This window comes from Morone saxatilis, unplaced genomic scaffold, assembly GCF_004916995.1.
Source record: "Morone saxatilis isolate NCDOM2014 unplaced genomic scaffold, NCSU_SB_2.0 Contig12, whole genome shotgun sequence".
In the NCBI taxonomy this organism is placed as follows: domain Eukaryota; kingdom Metazoa; phylum Chordata; class Actinopteri; family Moronidae; genus Morone; species Morone saxatilis.
The window spans coordinates 14,252,383-14,275,550 of record NW_023339674.1 but is presented as its reverse complement, the minus strand read 5'-3'; the positions used below and the strand labels follow the sequence as shown (position 1 = coordinate 14,275,550).

At 42.7% G+C, this 23,168-nt stretch overlaps 1 protein-coding gene across 1 annotated transcript in view; it reads left to right on the top strand.

Annotated features, from left to right (window-relative positions):
• Nucleotides 1-23,168, top strand: part of insrb (insulin receptor b) — a 59,617-nt gene that overhangs the window by 28,739 nt on the left and 7,710 nt on the right. Inside the window, exons 3-12 of the mRNA XM_035652736.1 lie at nucleotides 11,791-11,999; nucleotides 12,120-12,253; nucleotides 18,188-18,327; nucleotides 18,489-18,633; nucleotides 18,736-18,950; nucleotides 19,743-19,869; nucleotides 20,426-20,676; nucleotides 20,979-21,146; nucleotides 21,237-21,435; nucleotides 22,853-22,994. Coding sequence (XP_035508629.1) covers nucleotides 11,791-11,999; nucleotides 12,120-12,253; nucleotides 18,188-18,327; nucleotides 18,489-18,633; nucleotides 18,736-18,950; nucleotides 19,743-19,869; nucleotides 20,426-20,676; nucleotides 20,979-21,146; nucleotides 21,237-21,435; nucleotides 22,853-22,994 — 1,730 coding nt within the window. The remainder of the gene's footprint in view (nucleotides 1-11,790; nucleotides 12,000-12,119; nucleotides 12,254-18,187; nucleotides 18,328-18,488; nucleotides 18,634-18,735; nucleotides 18,951-19,742; nucleotides 19,870-20,425; nucleotides 20,677-20,978; nucleotides 21,147-21,236; nucleotides 21,436-22,852; nucleotides 22,995-23,168) is intronic.

Sequence of the window (23,168 nt, the reverse complement as noted above, 5' to 3'; positions counted from 1 at the left end):
GGAGACCCCTGGCCGGTCTTCTCTGCTGTTTTCCTTGGCTGCTTGCTGTGCTGATGGAAAGATGGCTCTTGGTGAGGTCAAACTGAGGCTTCAGAAACTTAAAGTGAGGTTGTGAGGGATGACTGTGACTTGATGACCACAGTTCCATAACTCTATTTTTGTGGGCAAAAATATTACGACCACCGTGTTTTAGAATTTAAAGTATGTTCCTTTACCGCTGACCTTTGAAACCCATGCATCATGTGTTAGACAATGCAACCATTTTTGTCAGTCTGGGTTTTTTTTTTAAACTCCTTAAGGACATCATGTATCTGACATTTTTATGTAACATGCATAGTTTCTACAAGATTTGTGTTAAATCGTTTTGCAGATATTTAGCAGTGGTTCATTTTGTCATCTTGAAGTAGCATATGTGTTTGTTTTGCCACGTTAGAAAAAATAAATGTCGGAAAGGAGAGACAGTCATAGTAAGAAGATATCTGACATCACTGACACTATTTGAGATGTTCAGAGCTTAAAACGTCTATATAATATAATAATTCATGAATACAATTTGACTCAGGGTCTTGGGGTCAGGGGCTGAGGGGCAGGAAGGGAGGGTCGCTTGACTTAGAACAAAAGAAAGATACTAGAGCTTCACGTGTCTGAGACATGTGACCTGTGTACTGTATTTTGGTGTATTTTGCACGTAAGATGAGAGAATGTGTGTATGTATGACCCCTTGTGACAAGCTTGTTTCTCCAAGTAATGATGGAGAGTTTCCCTCCTTCCTCCCAGAATAAATAGCCTTCCGGAGGCCTCGTTGGATATGAATAAAGGGGGGAGACAGGCGGGATGGGAGTGCTTAGGTTTGTCTGATACAGAGAGCAGTGAGAGAACTTAACATGACATCTGGCCACATTTTGAAAGGCCTTATGTTCTCAACTCAGTGAGTCAGAACGAAAATAAGGTGGATGGCTTCAAATTAGAGATCTCTGTGATTTTATTTAATTTAAGGCTTGTTGTTTTTTTTGGCACCTGTTTTTTTTTTTCAAAAAAAATGTTATTGTTGCCATTTGTGCAATATTGTATTGTAAACTTTTTTTTTTCTCAGGTCTTTTCTCAGTTGCTCTGCTCTGTGTGCATGAATGGTTGCATGTTCCCCTATGTGTGTTTGTGTGTGCCTGTCTGTGTACCGTAGCTCTGCTTAGTGCTATGCTGTGAATATGAAATAGGGCAGCTAGCATCTGCACTGCAGCCATCCCTCCCCGGCCCAACACTGTGCCTACTGCTCAGTGCAGCTGGTTAGCCTGCAGAAACGCAGGAGCATGTAGTTTGTGTGTGTGTGTGTGTCTCAAAGAGGGTTAATTTTACTTGTGTCTGTGCCTTTGTTTGTGTGGGTTCGTCTCCTGTTTTAGGTTTCTTGTTTACCTGTACAAGATTGATTTGATCTGTGTGTGCATGCATTTCTATCTACACATTTGGCCGTATGCTTGTTGCTACATTTTCATCTGTCCCTGTCCAGTTGTATTGTCAGCTTTCTATGATCTATTTAGCAGTGTAAGTGTAACCCAGTAAAAATGTAATAATATAAAATAATTTAATTTAGTCTCTGAGCCAAGATTCGACAGTAGGGCTGAACATCTGTATTATTCACTATCAATTAATGCTGGCAGGTTATTTTCCTTGATTCATTGTTTATTTTTTTAGTGAATAAAATGGGAAATGGCAAATAGTCAAAAGTCAAATATCCAAATTGTTGGAATTAATTGAGGAATCAGTTCCAAGAAAGCCTGGTGCTAGTCTTATCACAGGCTAATCCAAGATAGCACAAACTTTAGCATTAAAAATGCATGGCATCCCCAACAACACCAGGTGCTCGTCCTGGTCATAGGGGCTAGCTGAACTCAAAGCCCCTGAAACACAAGAGAACCAGGGAACCAGAGGTAGAGGTAGGAGGGGAGGAAAGAGAGAAAGATTGAGTCAGGAAAGAGGAGAGGAGAAAGAGAAGGAATCTATTACAATCAAGCCCTTTGATAAACATGTTTCTCAGTCGCCAACTGAGGATCACAGGAGGAGAGAGAGAGCAATTTGAGGTCTCTCCTTGCCTTTCTCTCCCTCCCTCTTTCTGTGGCTAATATGAGGAGATAATGGGCCATTGAGGCAGAAAGGGAAGGCTTAAAAACACCTTAGTCATGACTGGACCGCCACTCAGCACCACTGATTAAATTACCCAGATGAAGAGGCATTTATCTAAGCACAACTACAATCCATAAAACTGCACTTAGGAGTGTCCAGTTAAAGATGTCAAATCACTGTCTGCAGCTTTTTGTGGCTGCATGTGTGTTTTTTGTGTGTTGACTTGCTGCAGACATAGAAACAGTGTTTAGTGTTATTTCATTTATTCATGGCATTTAATTTCCTCTGTGACATGGTAAAAGGTGGAACTGCAGGATAGTTTTGAGCAGCCAGACCTTTTTCACTTTGTGTAATTTCACCGCCGACTGCTTTGAGAAAAAAGTCTGAAGGATGAATGCATGATTGAGTAAGACTGAATGTAAGGTAGACAGGCATTGTCCAGTGTGTTTACTGCTTTAAGATTGACTGATTATACACAGAAGGTGTTTATTTGTCTAAAAAAATTACAATTTCCTATCAAACACCATGTGAGTCAGCCTGAAACTGCACAGAAACCGTTGTCTCGGAGTCTCGTCCACATTGTTTGATGCATGTGTCTCACAAGGGATGCCACAAGGTCATCAATGACTCAGCGGCTCAATGAACAAAGTCTTTAGAGAAGACAGAAAGAGTGACCACTGGGTCAGACAGCAGCCTGAGCATGGTACTCGCCTTTTGTTGACTGGCTAACGGGTTTTTCGTTATGAAGAGACTCCTGCCTGCTCTGTTGTGTGTGTGTGTGTGTGTGTTTGTGTGTGTGGTTTTGTGTATGTGTGTATGGAGGTGTATGATATTTCACTGTGTTGGTGATATGAAGGAAATCCATGAGGCCGGTGATGCAGTGTGTCGGTTGCGCGCTAGATGGATGTTCAACCCGCTGACCTCTTCTCCATCACCTTCTCACTTGTCACCAAACCTGTACCAGTCAGCAAAACCTTGGCTGTAACCTCGCTTGGTGTGTGTGGTGTTGTGTTTGTGTGGTGGTGGTGTGTGTGTGTGCGTGTGTGTGAGAGAGAACTATATGTTGATCTCAGTTATGTCTGACTATTTTTGTCTACTTTTGGCTTTCTGTGTGTGTGGGAGAGAGAATTTGCGTTGACTGTAGCGGTGTGTATATAAATGTATGTGCGCATGTGGTCCCAGCTTTTCTTTGTGCATCCGTATTTCATGTTTGCGTCTTGATGTCAAAACAGGTGCAGCCAGCAGCAAATGCTGCGGCTGGTGGCAGTACGACAAAATTAAAGATGTGGCACAGAGGGGGGAAGTGAAGAGGGATAGAGGGGGTAAAGGAGGGGAGAAGGGGGGGGTAGTAAGGACGCATTTGTTGGAGGAAAGAAGAATAAGGGAGTGGCGAGGAGGACCATCGTATTGATTGTAGCTCCATCTTGAGCATCTGTAATGAGATCTAGTGGCTGTGGCTTTCTGGAGGAGCAGATTTGTCACCTGGGGCCAGACACTACGGCTGGGCGGAAAGGGGGGATAAGAGGGGAAACAAGTAAAGAAGGGTCAAGAGGAGAAGAGGAGGAGACAACAAAGGGGAATAAGTCAGGGAGAGAAGAGAAGAGTGCAAAGCTTAAAGGGACAGGGAGATGGAGAGAGTGTTGCTTTACGATGAAAAGACAAGACACAAATGATGACTGGAGGGGAATCTAAGAAAATGCCTGTTGGGAGCATGCAGCTAATTACTGCAGACAGTCTATGTCTGGACTCATCTCCATGGTAACAAGATGGGCCAGCAGGGCTGGCCAGCACACAGGAAGACACAGACAAGGAAATCAATGAACAGACAGACAAAGGAGGGAGCAAAACCATGCTTATTAAGCCAGATTCACTCTTTCATTTTGTTTGTCTACATATCTGTGTGCGTTCATCAGTTCGTCAGTTCATACTTGCCTGTTGACCCTACATCAAACTTCATTACAGTATTCATAACTAACCTTACATATAAAATAAGTTATTTTTGCTCATGTATGGACAGATTTGACTGAACAGGCAGGGCTCCAGGGTGCGGCCATTTTGGTTGCACATGTGACCAAAAATTGACTAAGTACGACTACACATTGTCATTGGTTGCATTGGTGCACCTGAAATTTAGCAGATAGACAGGTTTATGGCCGGCAGAGCAACCCGCCTCCTGCAGCGTTTCTGAGGGCGATACTCTATAGGGATGTAACAGAGCACCATTTCTTAATGCATGTCTATACATCCTGCAGCATGCAGGGTTTGAGGTCAAACATACACGGCTGTCTCCATCTCTCTCTACTCTCTGTCAGGAGCTGCAGGTTTGTTTGACTGAAGGCTACACACACATGCAACCACAGCTGACAGAATGAAGTGTGGCTTTGGCTGTTTTTGCAGAGGGATTTTTTAATGTAACCGCTGTGAAACTATATATATATATTTTTTATCTGTCTGATTTACTGCTTTGTTCTTCGCTAATGGCGCTCCATCTCTTCCAGGTCACTCGTATCTCTCTTCAACTCCAGCTTTGAATCGTGTGTTTACAAAGAGCAACCTCAAATTATACTCATTCTGCCTTTACTTAACCAAAAAGACTAACTCAATTATTCCATTTAATCACTTTATTTATTTATAATTTAATTAATTGAGGATTTTTTTCAGGGTTATAACATCTTCAAATATGATGACAGACATTAGAAGCTTCATTCAAACTCTGAATTGAAGCTTTGAAATAAAAGACATTAAGTACAGTCCTACATTTGAAGGTTGTGTGCTGTGATTTAAATAGAGAAGGAAAATGTTTATCTGCCTCTTTTATTCCTCTTTACAATCATTTACATAATGTGTTAAGAAATTACCAGTGTGTATGGGAAATGACAAAAAAGTAATGCTTAAAATGTATTATTGGGTGCACCTAAATGAAGTTCGGCGCACCAGTTCCCCCAATGTAAAAGGTTAGTCGGGAGCTTTGACAGGACAGCGGCAGACTAGAGATAACAGAAGATCATGAGACAGTAAAGTGTGTAAAGACTTTAAGTTTGGGTTCCCTGAGTGAAAAGGAAGAAAGGTCTCTGCTCCCTCAGCAACTACTTTTGAATTGTCCTCTAGTTAATCTGATCAAGCTTTAACCTTAGCAGCAGCAGTAGAAAGTGGGCATAGTAGGAAGCTGTTACATGAGAGTGTGCGTGACTCTAGATTATGAAGCAAGACACTGGTGATGCAGAGCATGTATGCCTATTCAACCATGGACACTGCAGGTTTGTTAACAGGGTTACTCCTAACAACCATTTAGGTCTTTATGTAGCACTGTTGGCTTGTTGTGATATTGGTCTATTTTTAATGTAGTCTTGTCATTTTAAGGACTGTTGACAGCAATGAATATGACGATTTCATTTTAGATTGTGTGCATTTTAGAGCCTTGTTACTAACATGCACAGGCCTTCTTTCTTTAATATGGGAAGAGTGACAGAATGCTACTGTTAATGTAAGTGAACAACTAGACGTGTTGAGGCAGGTATGCAGATATGTGGAAGGGGTGTGATTGTGTGCATATGTGTGACAGAGACCGAAAAAACTGTACTGTGTGATATCTCGATGAATTGTAATGTAATTAGTGGCACATTCGACCTGTAAACAGAACAGGAATTAGCTCAATAAGTTAGGTGATAAGGTGATCCCCGACAGACAAATTAAATTAGATTTTTGTTGTGTCACTGACTGTGTGGATGAGGGAGGTTTGCTAGCTTGAAGTGAACCAAAGGTAGTGTAACACTAACAAGGAGCAACACTAAATAGAGTCTGCTGCATGTACTGTGTGCATGTGTGTGTGAGAGAGAGAGAGAGAGAGAGAGAGACGAGCCCTGTTCTCTCTCAGGCAATTCTAACCATTAGTAACCCAATTTAGTTGGGTCATTTAACCAATAGGACACACACACAGATACTTTGAAACGATGGAAAATCTGTTGTCAGGGTGCTGTGCCTTTTTTCCTCCCTGGATGTCGTTTGACTTGTTATCGTTAATACTGAAGGTTCTTGTGAAATTGATGCTCTAATTACATCCATCCTGGACTAAGCTCTGCAAAACCAAACTTATTTTCAAATTCTGATGAGGTACAGTGAACTGTTTGACATTGTTACCACCTGCAATACACAATGTGGTCGATAAAGCCACCCTGACCGGGGACGTAAAACAGAGCAATAAACATCTCGGCCTGGTAAACCACCCAATCTCATTACTGAGTGATGAGTGTGACATGAGTCCCTGCACAAACCGGTCTGCATAAGACCCTGTGGACATTCATAAATGTCTTGTCCAAACATTTACATCCAAACACCGTTTTAGATTCAGGCTGCAGTGAGTGAGTCACACACACTGTAAAGAGACATCACATGGTGTCATGGTTGTCATTGTCTTGGTGACAGCTCTGCAGGATTATATAAATAGAGCTGATAGAATGGGAGGAGATGTGGTGATACTCCACTTTCAGTTTGTTATTTTTGACTGTAATCTCTGTATTTACTTTAATTTATTAGTAGTGATACACAGAAGAGCCATTTCTGAGGAAACACTGATTGGCAGCAATTCCCAAGAACTCATTTAAATCTTGTTCTCAGGAAAGCTTTATTAGAATCACAGGCCAAACTGTCACATTTATGTTGCCATTGAGATGTTGTTAAGCGTGACTGGATATTTAAGACCCGGTGTCTGGTTTGACATTGACACACGGATACACATTCATAAACTCATATACACCTCTCAGGTTCCTGTGTTTGGAAAGTTGCTTACATAATGGCGGCTCTTTATCTGTGTGTCAATAACCCTGGGAGGGAGTGGCTGTTGCAGAGAGGGAAAGGAAGGATATGGCTGTTTACTTCTCTTTTCATCCTTTTTAATGCTGGTTGGAAAACATTTGCACATATTCAGAAGTGCATATAAAATCAAAAATTATTATCACTGGTAGGGCAGTAAAGGTTTATGGTAATAAATCACCAAATCATAGTCATTCTCTTCAACTACTGCCAGCTTACACCGTATTAAACTGACAAAAAATGTTCACATCCATTTAAAAATTTAGTAAAAGGTATGATATCAAATATTTATGTACAATAGCAGGAGATAAAATTATAAAACTATAGAAGACTTTGAATCACATCATCACATTTCACCCCATTATATCTCTTTCCAATTATTCCAACTCTTCATACTCCTTCGGCTGCTCCTTTATACAAAGTTAGGCCCACAATGCACTTTTATCACCCAGCCATTTATCAAGAAATGCTGTTCCGCCTTCAGCTATACGTGAAGCAATGCAGTTCAGTTGCTGGCTGTCCATCCAGCAGTGCAGCTCAGTGCCAGATTTTCAGCAGCCAGAAGTCCCACTGCAATTTATTTTGCATTGTCTAGTTTTATTTGTCTCTTGGTGGATTTTAAATAGCTACATATGGCTAATGGTATTTTTGGAGTATGAGGAGGACACCAGACATTACCTGCAGCTCTGACTTTGGCCACTAGTTATGGAAAGGGTGGGGCTTATGACAATGGGAAGAGGCTTTTTTTTCTCTGTACATGATTTGGATACAGAAAGGTAATGATGGGATTAAAAATTAAGCTAACATATCTTTTAACATCCTGTGAGGACTCTTAGCTGGATAAAAGTAAAAGTTTTGCATCCACGTGTAAAACATCTTTATCCCTCTCTGTCTCTTCAGCTTACTTTATTCCCCCTCCACTCCCCCTCCTCCGTTACTCTCCTTTTTGGCCATCACGGTGAACACAAACAGACCTTTGCCTTCGCTTAGTGTGTATTTGTGTTTGTGTACGTGTGCACTTGTATATTGACGCTTCTGATGACAGTATCACTCTCTCCCTCCCAGCGATCGGTGTGTTTTTGTTTACACTCTTTCTCCTTCCCCCATTGCTCTCCCTCTACTCTCTCAGGGTGAATGTCTTACATCAGATCACTCGAAGCATTTATAGCAAAGCTTTTGAAGCTTAGGACTCCCACCGTGGCCAAATATAGTAAACGTGAATCCTGCAGCTGTGTGTGTGTGTTAGAGGGTAGATGAGTGAGTGTGTGTGTGTGTGTGTGTTCTCCTGAGTTAATGGCTCTGGGGTAAAAACGTGTTTGTTATTGTTCCCAGCACTTTGCCTGTAGACAACACTGCCAATTAAAGGGGAGGTTTTATGTGTAAAGAGCAGGAAGTGTTGCCATGTGTGGCTGCATGCTATTGGCTGCCAGCTTCTCCCATGTTCCTTCCCTGGGGACTGAGCAGCCAGGGCTCTTTACTGCCATGGCCAAATGAAAGGTAAACACAACACACCTTTGATCAGAGTTTGCATTTAAAACCCTTACTGGAAGTGTGTGTGTGTAGGGAGGCGGCAAGAAAATTACTGAATGACACAGTGAGGTTTTACGTGTGTGTGTGTGTGTGTTCAGCTTAATGAGAGATAAGCTCTCCAGGATGCTACTGCCTGCTCCTCCTCCTCCTCCTCCTCCTCTTGTTGTTGAAGCATGAGTGAAATCATCCCTCCATCCATGCCTCTGTCCCTCCATCCCCCCATCCAGCCAGCATGAAAACAAAACAAGGCGTTGTATGAATGAAAGTGGGAGGGGCTGAGTGGCCTAGCAAGGAAGGCAGGCAGATAGAGAGATAGATAGTGGTGCAGGGCAGGGTGAGGCTGTGGCAGATAGGAGGGATAGAGACGAGGACAGTGGAGTAGGAGGAGGAGGAGGGGATGAATGAATGAGTGAAGCTGACTGGATGCATGTTTGGCATAGCAGCTAGCTTGTGTAGCTCGGCGCTAGCGTGAGCAGAATGTGGAATAATGCTGCTGCAGTAGTGCTGTTATGCTACTGTAGTTCTCCCTGCTGAGACCTCTGTGCTGGGATCAGACAGAAACAGGAGAGGAAAAGGGTAAATACACCTCAGATCAATAAAGAAAATAACTGAAAGAAAAAATAAAATGCCAGGGTAGTGCATTGATTTATTGCACATTTCTCAAGCTGAGTTACTAGCACTACCTCTCTGTTTTGGCCCAGCTTCAAGCTCGCTTTAATTCACCCAATGCAGCGGCAGTAGATTCGTCTTCTCTGGCATGCTGGCTACTTGGCTGCGTCTGCCCCCTGTCTGCCCCAGCAAGGCCAGGGTTAACCCTGGGCGTCTCTCCTCCCCGACATGGAAGAGGCCATTGAATGGCTGCCTCCCCCAGTCAGCAAACACATTGGCTGAAGCTGAGGGTGGATCTGGGGCTGGAGCGGTAATCCGACATGGATCCTAGGCTGGATCTGGATCTGGATCTGCTAGCTGTCTCACCCCTCCCTGCTCTGTTATGTGATGCCGTGGTCACAGCATGTACACACACAGCAGACAGACAGAGGGGGAGGGCTGGGGAAGAGCTATGCATTTTTCTCTATGGGTCAGAGACGACTGTGAGCAGTAGTGGGTTTACTAGCTCATAGTAAAGAAAATGTAATGGAGCGACCCCTGTATGAACTACCCCAGAAGGTCGGAGATTATGTTTTTTCTACATTAGTCATTCCCCCTCTCCGCAGTTTTGACCGTCATTGTTCTGTTCTTTAACCTTATTATCTCACCCCTCCTCTTCCCCTGCCACAACCCCGTCTATCCATTCTGCTTTTACTCAGGCAGCACAATGGGCAGCCCTCCCATGCAGGGGGGGTCCTAGCTGTATCCTTGGCAGTGAGACCTGATGTGATGTCCTCACAGAGGTGGCATCCCACGAAGGCCGGCATGTAGTACCCCCCCATTGCACTTTTAAGCTAACAGTTTGATGCACTGCTTTAAACATTGTTTCTGCCAGTTTTGTAGCTGCTAAGGAACAATGACAGTGGTCTATTTTATTTTTTGATTTGTTTAGAGTGGGGATAACTTCAATATCACGGGAGCTGATCAAAATACTCTCTAATGCAGAATCTTCATTTTCTTGATGCTGTAAATTCTCACCTATAAGGGACCCAAAGCAGGGGTCAAATCATTTCATAAAATGTTTGTTACTTGACCTAGATCTGTTTCTTGCCCCGCCGCTCTTTGGTTCAGTTAGCACATGATATCAAAGCTGACAGTATAGTGAGGAACATGGTGAGAGATGGTGATTAACACACAGGGTCATGGACAGGAAACCCAGTCGGAGGTCAGATATGGCCTAGATATTTTGCTGTTTTCTCTAGTGGATTCCAAAGGAAATTGAAAGACTGAAGCACTTATTTAAAAAATAACAATACAAGAAACGTATGTCGTCTAAAGGTGCAAGTGGCTGATAAATCAAAAAAGTTTAGTCATTTTATCTGCCAGTATTTCACTTGAGACGACTGGTTGATGTTATTTACCTGACAAAGTAGATACTAGACTAAAATAAACTGCCTCAGTAAACTCTTAAGCACCAGTGACGTATGGCGATTTCCTATCCTGTCTGCACCCAGTCTTTATTAGCAGTTGGTAAAAAGGTCAGTTCCTGGTATAAGGTGAGATCTAATGAGTCTCTCTCAGGCAAGGCAATAACAGCTAGTTTATTAGATCATTACAGGGCACAGGTCAAACCTGACTGCTAATCCAATCACCGTTGACACTCGGGCTCTTTCACTAAATGCTGTTTCCCAATAGGTCAAATGAAACTTGACATGAGCCAATGACATATAATGTTGAGCCTATAAGCAATTAAGGTTGTTTCTATGGCGCTGCAGCCCGCCGCTCTTGGCCATCAGACATAAATTGTGGACACTCACTCCCTCATGGATTCTAGGAGGGCAATGAGTGGTTGTCCAATTGCATGTTTGCATGAAAATTACAGCTGGAGCTTGTCTGATTGTAGTATTGAATGCTAATTAGTGTTTGTTTATTATGTGCTTTTGTGCAAATTAAGTTTAAATAGCTTAATCAGCTGTGTTACTTTAGTATAACATAACCACAGAATACAATACATAACAATACAGTAACCCAACTTGTTTATACAACATTGCGTTACCTGTACACTACTTTAGGATAGCTGGTTCATGCTTTGTTAATCTACAGGGGCTCAGACAAGTGTGTATACCATCACCCAGCGAGGTTTTTCAGTTTTAATCAGGTTTGTAGTCCTGCTGATGATAGTACATCGTTCCCATTTTCTCTGTGAGCAACCACAGCAACCGCACATTAAAAAGGCAACAAGGAACCACAAGGCCTAGCGGAGAACACCTGTTTATAGTTCATGCAGCCATGTTCATGTGTGTACTTACTACCAAACATGGATGTGGTTCTCTTGCTGCTCTCAGATCAGAGCAAACCACCACTTGGTGGCCATTTTGACCACAGGGTTTTGCTCGCTCCGCCCCTTCTTGTTTTAATGTTTTGTGAGTTGTTAAATGCTAGACGGAGTGACTGAGACAGAGAGAAATATCCCTGCCTACATGCAGCCCCGTGCTGTTTATGTTTGGTATTTTGTTTTTGTTTTGCTTTGCTCTGCAGGGTATTTGCGTGTTTTGGTGAACTTTGGATAAGTCCCACTGCTCTCCTACTCGTCTCCAAATGCCATCTCAACCAGGGCTGGTTATAAACACAGTCTTAATGGTGATACTAGTTGAGGCCTAAATAAAACATGACTGAGTCAACATGTATCAAACCTGATATTAACCACCTCTGTCCCTTTTCTCTTCTTCTTCTCCCTTTCCTCAGTGTGCTTGGACAACTGTAAGCATAGTGCCTGTAGCCTCCAGGGCCAGTGTTGCCATGACCAGTGCCTGGGTGGCTGTTCTGAGCCAGGTAATGCAAGTAGCTGTGTGGCCTGCAGGAACCTCCAGCATGGCAATACCTGTATGGAAAAGTGTCCTCCTGGATTCTATGTCTTCAGGGGCTGGCGCTGCATCAGCTTCAACTTCTGCCAGGTTGGTAATAACTTGAATTCTTAAGGTTAACTCATGTAATGTTTAGTACACATTTAGACATAGGAAACCTATGCAAATATATATATATCTCATATGTGTTTTCCTTGTTTTTAAATCCAGGAGCTCCACAACCAGTGTAAGCAGAGTAAGAAGTTAAACCAGGATCGAGAATCGGGCTGCTACGAATATGTCATCCACAACGGGGCCTGTATTCCAGAGTGTCCCTCTGGATACACCACTATCAACTCCACTACGTACGTCTGACTCACACACACACACACACTCACTTATTCCACCATAAACACTGCCATGTCATTGATGGTGGCCATCATTACGTAATCAGAGATGTGATTGTCACCCACAACAAATCATGCCTCTGTGACTACAGCAGAACAAGGGGATTGTGGTCACTCAACACACTCAATAACTTTTGCACACAAGAGATGTTGGTGTTTGGAAGTTGATCAAACACAAAGGCAGAAGTCTTTTTTCCACTATGGAAAGTCTCCTCTCCTCTGTGTAGGAGCCGCTGGGCTGCTGAGGACAAATTACTATGAGACATTGTAGATGCGCAAAGAAAAAGGCAAAACATCACCTGCTTCTGTGTTTGCCTCCTTGTCAAACGTAAGCAGTCCTGTTTAGCTGTGACAAAGGCATAAGGGAGTTTATGTGCGCTGTATGGTTGTTGGCCTGATCTGCTAATGATCATGATCTGCTTTTGTAAAAACGTGACTGCAAACTAGAGGTAATTTCTCAACCCTCAGATAATGAAAACTCCAACAGTATTCTCATTTTAGTTAAAACTTTAGTTTTATGCATCACAAAATAAGCAGCATACTATAGGAATAAACAAAAGCTGATAACTCTGTCCTTTAATATTGGTATGATAAGTTACTCAGCAGCACCAAATACAAAGTGGCCATATGGGTATGAGACTACATAATTTCATATGTGAATAAGTCCTCTAATCTGATTTGTCGTAAATGAGTGCCTGGTGTTTTCACAGCCTCCGTCACATTCTGTTCTCAGTGATTACACAGCTGCATCAAGTCAAAGCCTCACCAAACTGACATAAAAGAACAAATAATTGTCCACAGCAGTTTTCATATGCAGATTAAAATGCATAAACTTAATTTACTTAAAATGCGTTTGGTGTTGCATACAAAAATCACATTTTATCAGCATTGGAGCGACATTTCTAATCATGCTAAAGCGTTTAGTAGATTATTTTGGAAACAGCATACAGGGGTGCACTAGAGTGAAATAATGCACCCTTTATAGCCAATTATTTTCCTATTGAAAGGATTATTCAGTAGGCTCAACTTTATACTCTGTCTGGGACCTGTTTACTTAGTCTGGTTGAGTGGTTAACATGATGTTATTTCATGTGAAATAATAGCAAATTAGAAATAAGAATTGTTGATTGATACTGAGGATTTGGTGGATGTCTTTAAACCCAGTTAGGATAACAAACAGTACACTGACAGGGACACAGGCATTTGTGGCTGCATGAAGAAGGCTTTAGGTATATAGGTCCTCTGTAGTAGCAGTATAGCTCAGTGTTTAAGCTAGGTGGTGTCATTAGGTGAAAGATCAAAGGTTCAAAACCCTGCAAAGACATTTGTCCTTAAGCACACTGAACCTCTTATCTTGTTGCTATTTCTACCCCCAATAGAAGAGTCAACCGAAAAAAACTGTCTGGACCTCACCTGGTCCTGTTTATCGCACAGCCTTGTCTGTGTGTGCAGCATGCGAGGGCATGACCTTATTTAGCATTCTTACTTGTAGTAAACGGGAGTAGAGGAACATCACTGGCTTCCTCATTTAGTGTCAGTTGCTGTTGCTAAAGGAAGAGGACACGTATTTGTTTTGAGGCCAAGTATGTGTTTTGAAACCGCTCCTGTTTGCCTGCTTTCAAAACTCATACGTAGGTTTTTGGGCAATCGGGAGAAAATATTTTCCAGTAGAAACGTGATGGATATAATACTCTTGTTGTCTGTTTGTGGCTGGGAAAATCTGACAAAACAGCTATCAAGGGAGCTGCCAGTTAAGTTAAAAACAATATCAAATGCCAAGTCACGTTCCAATAAGTAGTCGTCTTGTATATTTAAGATAAAACAAAAGTCTTTACTAAGTGTGGGACCACTTTTTGCTAGTGTAATGACAGATAAAGTTATAGAAGAAGAGAAGGAAGAAAGACGGACAGTGAGTGAAAAAGAAGCACAGAGAGGTGTATTTCTCTGAGTTTGTTCTAATAAGAGCAGGTTGTGTGCTGGAGATGTCTGCATCGCTTGAAGCCACAGGTGGCTGGATGATTGATGGTGTTTGTGTGTTTCTGGTATACCTGCGTTCGTGCATGTGCATGCTTTTTTGTATACATGTGTATGTGCGTGCGCGTACATGCGTTTGAGTGCTCATGTGTGCAGAACGTGTTTGTGACTACATTAGCTCGTTCCCAGTAAAGTGTTTGGTCAGGTTACTTTTTCCAGGTGCAGGCTGGGGGAAATGTCCACTGCGTCCAGATAGAGAGAGGTGTATATGTATATATAGATATGTTTATTAGGTAAATAACACACGCTCACGTGCACAGAGCTTTAGCACACCCAATGGAAACGGTAAGGACATTTCACCCCAACATGACTTTCTCCAAATGTGTCTTGTGTGTGTGTTAGAGAGCGATTGACTTTCCCTTGCATGCTTCCAGCCTGCAGGGATTATCAGGTGCTTAGACCGAAAAGAACATTGCTTTAAGTCTCAGTCATACACCCTGAGGCATAAGGCAGAATGGCATCTTTTGTGTGTGTGTGTGTGTGTTTCTTATGTGCGTGTTTGCGTATAGATGTATGTGTGCACACATCATGTGATAAACCAGACATTACTTTTCATTGGGATTCAGTTGCAACATCAGGGGCCTCAGTGTGTCTGTTTTGCTGCTATGGTTTAGTTATAGCAAGAACAAGCATCATCACAGTGGCTTAGCCTGGCAGAAGCTACACCCAGACAGACACACACACACACACACACACACACGCCCAGACAGTCAGGCAGACGGCACACATTGTGCATATGCGTACACACACACACACCAATGAGGATTGACAAGGGGAGTAGGGATGTTTCAGAGCAGGGGAAAAGGAGGCCCAAGGGGGTTTGCATCATGGTTTTTTGTGACGCCAGTAAAATCCTACCTTCCTTTGGCATCCTTCCATAGTATTATGCAGATTTCAGTATCTATAATGTTAGTCTGGATATTAAGTATATAAAGTATACAATGATTAAAACATTTTAGAGGACCAGTTTGTAGGATTTTGTGGCATCTAGGGCTGCAGATCGCAACTCCCTCGCTTCATCCTCCCTTTCAAAGCAGGAAGGAGAAACTACGGTGGCCACGAAACAAAATGCTAACGCCCCTATTTAGAGCCAGTGTTTGGTTTGTCCCTTTTGGGATACTATAGAAACATGGCAGCTCAACGTGGCGGACTCCATTGAAAGCAACCTGTGGCATCTGAAGATAAAAACGGCTCATTCTAAAGTAACAAAAACATAACGATTCTTATATTGAGGTGATTATACACTAATGAAAACATACCTATGAATATATTCCATTTTTGGCAATAGACCCTCCTATACACTGGACCTGTAAGAAACCAGATGTCACAATAACATAAAAACTGTCTTATTATTCTGACACAGGAACAGTCAGGTGAACAGCCTTACATATTTTTGAACCATTTCATGATAAAAACATGTTTTTACACATACTTACACATAAGCAGGTACGCTGTATCCTCTATAGACAGGTAGCTGTGCTCTCTTGCCGTCACTAACATTCACTGAGAAGGGCCTTCTCATCTCTCCTGGATGCTGTAACAGCACAGTAGTACAGCAGTATGTGTGCGTGTTTGTCTGTGAGTGCACTTGGTCTGGTTGCGCCAGGACTCGGCCCAAAACCAAACCAGAGCGTCAGCTGCGGCTTCTGTTCTAGATGGTTCTAGCAGACCCTGGAGCCCAAGTCACGGAGTTCAGCCGGACAGATAAACACTGTCCCTTTAAGAGCTGCCGTTGAACCAAGCCTGTCTGCCTGTGTGTCTGTGTTTTTTAGTACAACAGCCCAAAACATTCTGTCTTTCTACACTGCAACTAGAGCATTACTTTTGAGAAGCTGAATATATGATTTTCCATGTGGGAGCAAGACAGGCACAAAATATCCTCGAGATTTTCTTCTCGCTGTTGTTATGGAGAGATCATTACAGTGTGTTTCCACTCACTCAGAAGTCATAGAGGGGAAACAATGATATGGCCTCAGATTGATGTAATTTATTAAGAGCTTGATAAGATGGAAACTACGATAAGCCAGGTGTGTATGGGGTCATTTAGCTCTCTCAGGATGCACAGGAAAAGCCAGGCAAGGACCAAAACAGCTCCCTCAGCTGTCCCTCAGCAGTCCCTCGGGACTCAGTGTTTCATGTAGTGAACGGTATCTATAGCACAGCCTGGCATCTTGGGGGAAAAGAAGGGGCATAGTTCGGGTAAAACTGTGTGTGTGTGTGTGTGTGTGTGTGAGAGTGTGTTTCCTGGAGAGGGGGGATTATAATAAGAGTTGCATAAACATAGAATTAAATCAGGTTGAGCTTACAAATGGCAGTTCATGCAGAGCTTGCATGGTCCTTGCAGTGAACAACAGCATCCTTTGTTAGCTGTTCCCCAGGCACAGGCACTGCTTTAAAAAGTGGTGTCGGGAGCGATATGTTGAGGGTTGAGGTAGCCGACCAAAAAAAAAGTTAATGTCTAAGGCAGACCTTTGTGGTTAGGGATGTCAAGGCTGGAAGTGGAATTAAAGAGAGGGATTATTTTCTTTTGAGAGGGCTTAAAAAAAAAAGTGCTCATTTGTGAATGAACGTCGGGTCCCTTTTCTCTGCGTGTCGTGTACCCGGTTGCTCACTAGACAAGGCCTTCCTTTTGTGAATCAGTTTGCTGAAAGGCAGCACTATCAAGGCCTCATTGGTCAGTGTACGTGTGTATGTGATTACGTGCCCAAGCACATGTTTGCTGGGAGAGGACGCCACTCATAGAGCTGAGAGAGAGGGAGAGAAACAGAGAAATGTCTGTTGGCAACTGCAGCTGGTGTTTCAGTCATGTTGTTTTTGTTGTCTCTTATTGTGCTCTGTGTGTGTGCATTCATTCGTGTGTTTGTGTGTTATATGTGCGACAGAAGTAATTGAAGCAAAGGATGAGAAGCTCTCTCCTCCATCCCCTAGTGCTAATAAAAATGAAGGAGGCTCAGATGTGGATGAGAGATTGCCTCATCTTATTCCACTCCTCAAAGCCTATGGATTCATTATGGGACATATCAAATTAATTGAGAGAATTACACAAATTCACCTCTGAATACATCAGCGCATTCATTGAATTGAGATTCAATCACACAGAGAGTCTGTTTGATTGTCTCTCAGTTGAGTTGATCAGTTTACGAAACCTTTACACTCACTATTGTTCATATTTAAGCAGCTTTAAAGTTAGTTTTAGCACAAATTTCATAAATCTAGCTACCACTGCTTATTAGTTTTTAATAAGGATAAGTATTATATTAAGAAGGCAGAGAATAAAACGATAAGTAAAAACAAGAACGAGCATAAGACAAACTTGAGTATAAAGCCAGACAGCTGCCTGCATATAAAGATCAGAATAGAGTTTAGAGACTAGAGGAAATGTATCAGTTATATTCAACTGAACAGATTCAGCCTTGTTGTTTGAAAATGCCTTGTCATCCCTGGTCCCAACCCACGCCACACCAGTATGTCACTGAGCATTCCTGCCTCATACCATTCCTGATATCTGCACACAGAAACATTCATGGTATTTGTTTATTCTCCTCTCTTTTGTTGTTTGCCTTCACTTATGATATTGCTCTGCAATATTAACGTCACACTTAGCGTGGCATGTTAGAAATGATTGTTGATAGCTCTTGTTGTTTCATAGCTTTGAAATGTGTCAACCACAATAATGCCATCTTAATTAGATAAATGTAATGTCCTCGCTCGTCTGTATTGATGGCATCCCTATCCGCCTGTAGTTACTGAATTAACAACACATTGATGTACACATGATGTTGTTTTTTTCAAGACACACACTCTCAGTCATTAGGATGTTGATGGTCCTAATCTGTGTGCATGTTTCTCTCTGTGTAGGTTGACCTGTTTGCCATGTGCAGGCCTTTGTCCTAAACTGTGCGTGGGAAATAAGACGATTGACTCTGTAACTTCAGCGCAGGCTTTGAGAGGCTGCACTGTTCTCCACGGCAACATGATCATCAAGATTCGAGGAGGGAGTGAGTACTACTACACCTCACCTCCTGCTGGGCCTCCTGTGGAGGCTCTGGTTCTCACACTATGTCTGTCTCCTCCTCCCTTCATTGCTCAGTCTGTGTGTGTCTCTCTGACTTCTAGCCATACAGTGTGTTAAACTGACTGTGTGACCATTTCCTTACAGATAACATTGCAGCTGAGTTGGAGGCTAGTTTGGGCCAGATTGAGGAGATCACAGGCTACCTGACTGTTCGCAGAGCCTACGCCCTGGTCTCCCTCTCTTTCCTCCGCAAACTACGTGTCATTAGGGGGGAGCATCTTGAGGGAGAGTAAGTCTTCTCCTCTTTCCACTCCTCTCCTCTCCTCTCCAGGTTTGTCATTTAACAGTGTGTCCTACATTTAAATGTCTGCCTTTCTTCTGTCTCTTTTAGTATCTATGCTTTCTACGCACTGGACAACCAGAACCTGCGTGAGCTGTGGGATTGGTCCAAGCACAATCTCACCATCCAACGTGGTCGTACGTTCTTCCACTACAACTCCAAACTCTGCATGTCTGAAATCAGAAAAATGGAAGAGGTAACGGGAACCAAGGAGCGCAACCAAAAGAATGACATCGCTGTACGCACCAACGGGGACCAAGCCTCTTGTAAGAAAGCCAGAATGTCCGACATGAGATTGTGAAATCGATACTCACCTTTCTGATTACATTTATTTATTGTATAAATAAAATGTTCTAAATCAGCTCTGTATTTGTTTGTGCTTTAGTACAATAATTACAGTACAGTACATTTTGTTCTGTTACTTTTGATTTAGTTTTTACTACTTTAACATTTCCTTTTTTAACTCTTAAGGTATGAGAGTTTATGCATCATTTATCTACTTGCTCAATGTATTGTAGTGTACTGCTCTGTATGGCAACACACTGCTAATGCACACTGCTGTCAGTAAATGAACAGCAGAGCAGCTTGAACAAATAATAGCAGCCAAAATAATAATGAAATGAAATAAAATACTATATCTAAATAGAGAGCAAGCTTTCCTTCAGGAACAATATACACAATGCTACAGGAATATATATATATAAAACCTTAAGCCTGTAGAAAAATGGGAAAGAGGTTTTAAATGCAGCAATACATTATTAATGCAGAATTTAAGCTGTCAAATGTATCAACATCGTTTACTCATTTTAATATAGGCTTTCTTCAGGCTAAACGCATTGTGCAGCTACATTTTATTCAGAAAAATATAAATATCTGGACTTAATATTGGCAGACAGTAAAGGACTCAAAACTCATCAGGACTTCCTTACTATATGGGATGCTGATGATTTCTTTGAGGTTTACCATTATGGTGTGTTTGTTTCTGTGGGGTGTTTTCCACTGTTCATTTCCTCTTTTACCAAACCCATGTGCTGAACATCTTCTGTTTTATCCCTTAGGTGAGACCAAGCTGCTGAAATTCATACTGATCAGGACCACATCAACTATGATAATGCTGAAGTGGGAGCCCTTCTGGCCTTTGGACTTCAGAGACCTGCTGGGCTTTATGGTTCTCTACAAAGAGGCGTAAGTATCTGACAGAAACCATGTGATTTTTCCGTACTATGGCACAAAACATACCAAAGTTAATTACAAAATAAAATTACAGCAGTTAGTCAAATGAGCAGCCTTGCTTGATCTTATTGCTGCCTTTGATGCTGTCGATGGTAATATTTTAATCAAGAGACAACCAGATTCAGTTGGTCTAACAGGTCCTGCTCTTGACTGGTTTCCCTCCTATTTTAAAGATAGGGCATCCTATGTTTCTCAGTAGCTTTGAATCTGGTGGAACTAACATTTTCTATCTATCAGGCTTTTAAATTGATACATATGTTGTCATTTATATGCCGATGACATGCAGCTGTCGTCTGCTATTTCTACTGTATGGTTTGGCTCCCCAGTATATTTTATTTATTATCATCTTATGTCACTTGTTGCTGTGTGCCCTTTAATGTAAATATATAAATAACAGTTGCCTTGCATTGTCTTACCTTGCTCGTTAAGCTCCAATGATACTTCTCACAGTTCATTTGCACCTGTTGATCTGTGTTTTTCCTGATCTCCTCCTTTCCATCTGCTCCAGGCCATATAAGAATGTGACAGAGTTTGATGGGCAGGATGCCTGTGGCTCTAACAGCTGGGCGATTGCCGATGTTGATCCTCCATCCCGTTCCACGGATGGCAAGAAGGCGGATGAACCGGGGTACCTGATCCGACCGTTGAAGCCATGGACCCAGTACGCCATTATGGTCAAAACCCAACTGTCTGCATCTGACGAGCACCAGGTTAATGGAGCCAAGAGCGAGATCATCTACGTCCGCACCAATGCCTCCAGTGAGTTACTCTCCTTAAAAAACACACACACATTAGGAAAATGTGTTTTTAGAGACTTTGCTTGTCCTGGACGTTTTTCATATTTCATGGAGACTGCTTAACTGATTAGAGAATATATTGACTTTACACTTGGGTGATGACAAAATCGCAGTTGTTGGACTCTCTTGCCTTAAAAGTACTCTTAATATTTTTCATGTAAACAAAGGCTTGATGATGAAGGACAGGGCACTGGTGGCTTTAAGGTCGTACGTTACCCATGCAGTTCTGACTATTCTCTCAATGTCCTCCACCATCTCCCACAGAGCCCTCTGTGCCTCTGGACCCTATCTCCTCCTCCAACTCTTCCTCTCAGATCATCCTGAAGTGGAAGCCTCCCACCAGCCCCAATGGCAACATCACCCACTACCGCGTCATCTGTCGTAAGCAGGCCGAGGACAGCGACCTCTACAAGTTCGACTACTGCCTACAAGGTTAGTATCCACAGGTTGCCCTATTTGAGTCTGCCCACGGGACTGTTTGCAAACACATCAGCTGTCCTCACCCCTATTTTACTTGCCCAGGAATGAAGCTGCCGTCACGTACCCCAACCAACCTGGACAGCGATGATGAGCAGAAGTGGAATCACACATATGAGCCCACCTCGGGGGGAAGGTGCTGCGCCTGCCCCAAGACAGACAGCCAGCTGAAGAAGGAGCAGGAGGAGATAGAATACCGCAAGACCTTCGAGAACTACCTCCACAATGAAGTGTTTGAGAGCAGGTACACATCTCAGATTGTAATTAAATGTTACAGCTCATGACCAACACATCTGGACTGGATTTCCGAACTGGGTAGAGACACACTAGTGTTTGAGAGTAATGGTAATGTTTGAGATCAACAGTAATACATTTTAATTTGTCTTTTGCTTTCAGTCATTTTATAATTGTAGTTGTGGCATTTTCACTGAGATCACTATTCATTATAAACACTCTGGTGGTCCCTAAAAGTTTTTAGACAATATACAAGTTTGTGTTTTTGTCAGGTTGCAGCTTTTGCTCACTTGCTCGGACATATGAGTCAGTTAGACTAGCACCAAGAGGAGCTTCTTGCTTTGTAGGTTGTTGTTTGTGGCAGTGCAGCAACAACATTGGAGCCCCTCTATCCAGCCAGACCAGATCACTCCTCTTTTGTCCCAGCCACCATGATGTGCGTCTCAAATCGGCTCCGTGCCAACTCTGTCTCGTCCATCCGTTTGTGTGTGTGTGTGTGTGTGTGTGTGTGTGAGACTGTGTGTCGTTTATATAGACCCTTGTTTTTTTACTGGGCACTACAGTGGGGGGCTTAGGGTGGGAGGTGCTGATTGTCTGGGCCCCAGCGCCCCTACCCTCTCCCCTGACACACACAGACAAACACCCACAGTCTCCGCTTCCCTAGGGGGGTGATTACTGTGCCCATTATCATTCATGCCAGTCAGGGGTGCAGTCATGCAGACTGCCATTCGGACACACACAAACAGTCAAAGTCTCACACACCTCAGCTGCATTCTGAACCCATGCTGTTGAATCGGCCAAGGTCAGTTCCTTACACCGTAGTACACAAAGACCTCCTCGTGCCCTCTTTTTCCATCACGCAAAGGGACTCAGGAAGTTTTCTAGTTTTGTCCGACCTAACCAAGTATATTTACTCAGTCCTACACTTACCTCTACAGTGAAGGAGAGGCTTCACTGCACCAGCTTGGGGTAAAGGGCACTGCTCAAGGGCACTTAATGGTAGATAGTTTTCTAATTCATAAACAGTATATGTATATGTTTTCATTGGTTTAAGTTCATGTTCTTTGTGGTGGGCTAACACTCACAGAGTAATACTTGCTCATTGGAACCACCCAGTGGTTAGGGTTGGTAGCTCAGCCAGCAGGGTAGTATTTGTGGATAAATGTCATGCAGTCTTACTTGCTACACGCTGTAAAGGTTAGCGTGAGCAGAGGTCCTCACTGGCTTTCTCCACACTACTGCTCCCTCTGCCATCTGCCAGGATCTAATTCAAATGAGAGGCTTCTGACTTTTGTGTTGGTCATTTATTCGATTGATCATTCATGTTAGAGGACTACATGCAGAGTATAAATAACTTCCTCCAGATTTTCGGTGGCATTTTACCCTAACTTTTGCTAACTGCTTTACCCGTTGTTCTGTTTCTCCAGACCATCCCGTCGGCGACGCTCAGTGGGAGTTGCCAACGCCACCCAAACTCTTAATTTCCTCCTCCCCACAGCCCCCAGTCTGCCATTTGGCTCCACCACAGCCACTCCTAAAGATGAAGATGAAGACGAGGAGGGATCTAAGGTCTTAAACACTATATTTTGTATATCATACCGATTATATTTTGTATGTCATTCTCTCTGTAACATATGTGCTGATTAATTGCTATTCCCCATCCTTGATTTCCAGTTATAGGAAGCACATGTAAAATAAGAAATACTGAATTACTCAAAATTAGAAGAGAAAATCAAAACTGTT